Source organism: Ictalurus furcatus, chromosome 14 (assembly GCF_023375685.1).
Source record: "Ictalurus furcatus strain D&B chromosome 14, Billie_1.0, whole genome shotgun sequence".
NCBI classification, from domain to species: domain Eukaryota; kingdom Metazoa; phylum Chordata; class Actinopteri; order Siluriformes; family Ictaluridae; genus Ictalurus; species Ictalurus furcatus.
The window spans coordinates 31,438,447-31,441,637 of NC_071268.1; the positions used below are offsets into that span (position 1 = coordinate 31,438,447).

Genomic DNA, 3,191 nt, shown 5'->3' on the forward strand with positions numbered 1-3,191 from the left:
TGTTGCATTATTTATTATATTTTTATTATATATGAAAGCATCCTATATTCTATTTAGCACTTTACATTCTACTACTACAGAACAGATTATTTGAAGTGAACTCTAAAAGCAAATATATAAGCCAGTTTTATCAGTTGTCAAAAAAACAAACAAACAAACCAACAACTGTAGGTTCTGTGGTAGAAATGGCACAGCTGATAAAACTTCTATTATTGTGGTATTGTGTAGGTTTTTGCGATAGCTTCAACTGTAGTCTTTGCACTTGAAATTCATGTTGAATGGTTGTTACTGCATTAGTAGCTTGTACAGAAGAGTTTTGGAGTTGAACTTGTCTTTTTCTTCAAGCAGTGGAGGTAAACAGAGGTTTTGTCTGCAAAGGCAGACACAGGGATTCCTGTGAGAGTGTTGGTAAAATAGTTTTTGCTGCTGTTGTGGTTGCTGATCCAGGTTTGTTTGTGGGTATTAAAATTATTATTATTATTATTATTATTTTTTAATCAACAGTGGTTATACAAGTTAAAGTGTGAAGTTTAATCTTTGTATTATAATTGGCTGTTGAGATAATTGCAGTGGTAGGTTTATAAACAAGCAGTGATGTTGTATTTTAGCTACTGGAGCAGAACTAAAAATAAGTGGTTGCTGCTGTTGTTGATGTGTATCCCAGCTGATATTTGGCTGCCTATTGGTTGTTGATGGGTTTTCTGTTTTTGTTTTTGTTTTGCTTTTTGTTGGGGGTTGGGGTTACAATTAATGTTACAGAAGTAAGCTGCTAATTTCAGCCAGTTTAATTGGGAAATGTTGGCTGTCCCCAAAAGATGTCAGGGAAAGTAATAGGAAATTCCAGATTGTCTTCTATACTTGGTTGAACTGTAGTTGTCTGAGCATTACACCCTATTCCTGATGGACTAACTGTGACCATTGGAGTAGTATTTCCATGATTAAAAGGTGCAGTATTAGAGGCTGCTGATGATGTAGTGGTTGCTAAAGGTCTTGCAGTTGTAGTAGTTATTTCCACTGGAGTAGTATTTCCAGGAGTAGAATCAGCATTAGAATTTGATGATGAGGATGATGAGGATGATGAGGATGATGATGATGAAGTTGAAGTAGTAGTTGTAGTAGAAGATGAAGAAGAAGAAGCTGTAGTGGTTGTTGAAGGTCCTGCAGATGATGTAGTAGTAACCATTGGAATAATATTTCTAGGAGTAGAAGCAGCATGAGACCTTGGTGGTGATCTAGTTGTTGTAACCATTGGAGTAATATTTCTAGGAGTAGAAGGAGCATTAGTTGTTTCAAATGATGTAGTGGTTGTTGAAAGTTCGTCAGATGATGAATCTGATGTACACTCTGGAATAATATTTTCAGGTGTTACAACAGTGTTCTCTGATAAAGTGGATGCTGTTTCATCTGTGACTGTTTCTAGTGTAGAGGTGAGTGTAGTGGTTTTAACATTAGTTGTAGAAGTATTATCTCCTGCCCCCCCTGTTGCTGGTGTGGTTATTCCTCTGATTTTTGTAGTTGTTGAAGGTGGAATACTTGATGTTATGGTTCTTAAAGCTCCTGCCGATGAAGTGATCATGACCAGGGGAGTAGTATTTCCAGAAGCAGAAGCAGTAGTAGAGGTTGCTGATGATGTAGAGGTTGTTGAAACTCTTGCAGGAGATGCAGTAGTTCTACCCATTGGAGTAGGTGATGTATTAGTAATAATCAGAGGAGTCATATTTCCAGTAGTAATATCTGCCTCAGAGGTTGTTGATGATGAAGTTGTTGAAATCTCTTCAAATGTTGTAGTATATATAACCGTTGGTGTAATATTTTCAGGAGTAGAAGGAGTATTAGTTGTTTCAAATGATGTAGTGGTTGTTGAAACTTCGTCAGATGATGAATTTGATGTAAACTCTGAAGTAGTATTTTCAGGTGTTAAAACAGTGTTCTCTGACAAAGTGGAAGCTGTTTCATCTGTGACTGTTTCTAGTGTAGAGGTGAGTGTAGTGGTTTTAATAATAGTTGTAGAAGTATTATCTCCTGACACCACTGTTGCTGGTGTGGTTATTCCTCTGATTTTTGTAGTTGTTGAAGGTGGAATACTTGATGTTATGGTTCTTAAAGCTCCTGCCGATGAAGTGATCATGACCAGGGGAGTAGTATTTCCAGAAGCAGAAGCAGTAGTAGAGGTTGCTGATGATGTAGAGGTTGTTGAAACTCTTGCAGGAGATGCAGTAGTTCTACCCATTGGAGTAGGTGATGTATTAGTAATAATCAGAGGAGTCATATTTCCAGTAGTAATATCTGCCTCAGAGGTTGTTGATGATGAAGTTGTTGAAATCTCTTCAAATGTTGTAGTATATATAACCGTTGGTGTAATATTTTCAGGAGTAGAAGGAGTATTAGTTGTTTCAAATGATGTACTGGTTGTTGAAACTTCGTCAGATGATGAATCTGATGTAAACTCTGAAGTAGTATTTTCAGGTGTTAAAACAGTGTTCTCTGACAAAGTGGATGCTGTTTCATCTGTGACTGTTTCTAGTGTAGAGGTGAGTGTAGTGGTTTTAATAATAGTTGTAGAAGTATTATCTCCTGACACCCCTGTTGCTGCTGTGGTTATTCCTCTGATTTTTGTAGTTGTTGAAGTTGGAATACTTGATGTTATGGTTCTTAAAGCTCCTGCCGATGAAGTGATCATGACCAGGGGAGTAGTATTTCCAGAAGCAGAAGCAGTAGTAGAGGTTGCTGATGATGTAGAGGTTGTTGAAACTCTTGCAGGAGATGCAGTAGTTCTACCCATTGGAGTAGGTGATGTATTAGTAATAATCAGAGGAGTCATATTTCCAGTAGTAATATCTGCCTCAGAGGTTGTTGATGATGAAGTTGTTGAAATCTCTTCAAATGTTGTAGTATATATAACCGTTGGTGTAATATTTTCAGGAGTAGAAGAAGCATTAGTTGTTTCAAATGATGTAGTGGTTGTTGAAACTTCGTCAGATGATGAATTTGATGTAAACTCTGAAGTAGTATTTTCAGGTGTTAAAACAGTGTTCTCTGACAAAGTGGAAGCTGTTTCATCTGTGACTGTTTCTAGTGTAGAGGTGAGTGTAGTGGTTTTAATAATAGTTGTAGAAGTATTATCTCCTGACACCACTGTTGCTGGTGTGGTTATTCCTCTGATTTTTGTAGTTGTTGAAGGTGGAATACTT

The 3,191-nt window shown here is 37.1% G+C and overlaps 1 protein-coding gene across 1 annotated transcript; it reads right to left on the reverse strand.

The window, feature by feature from the left end:
• Nucleotides 1-340: 340 nt before the first annotated feature.
• On the reverse strand, nt 341-2,904 carry LOC128617796 (uncharacterized). Its single transcript, XM_053640936.1, has 3 exons — nt 2,227-2,904; nt 1,370-1,734; nt 341-370 (listed from the first exon to the last, which is right to left on the reverse strand). Exons 1-3 carry the CDS (start codon nt 2,819-2,821, stop codon nt 341-343), a joined length of 990 nt encoding a protein of 329 aa, XP_053496911.1. The 5' UTR covers nt 2,822-2,904.
• Nucleotides 2,905-3,191: the final 287 nt, after the last annotated feature.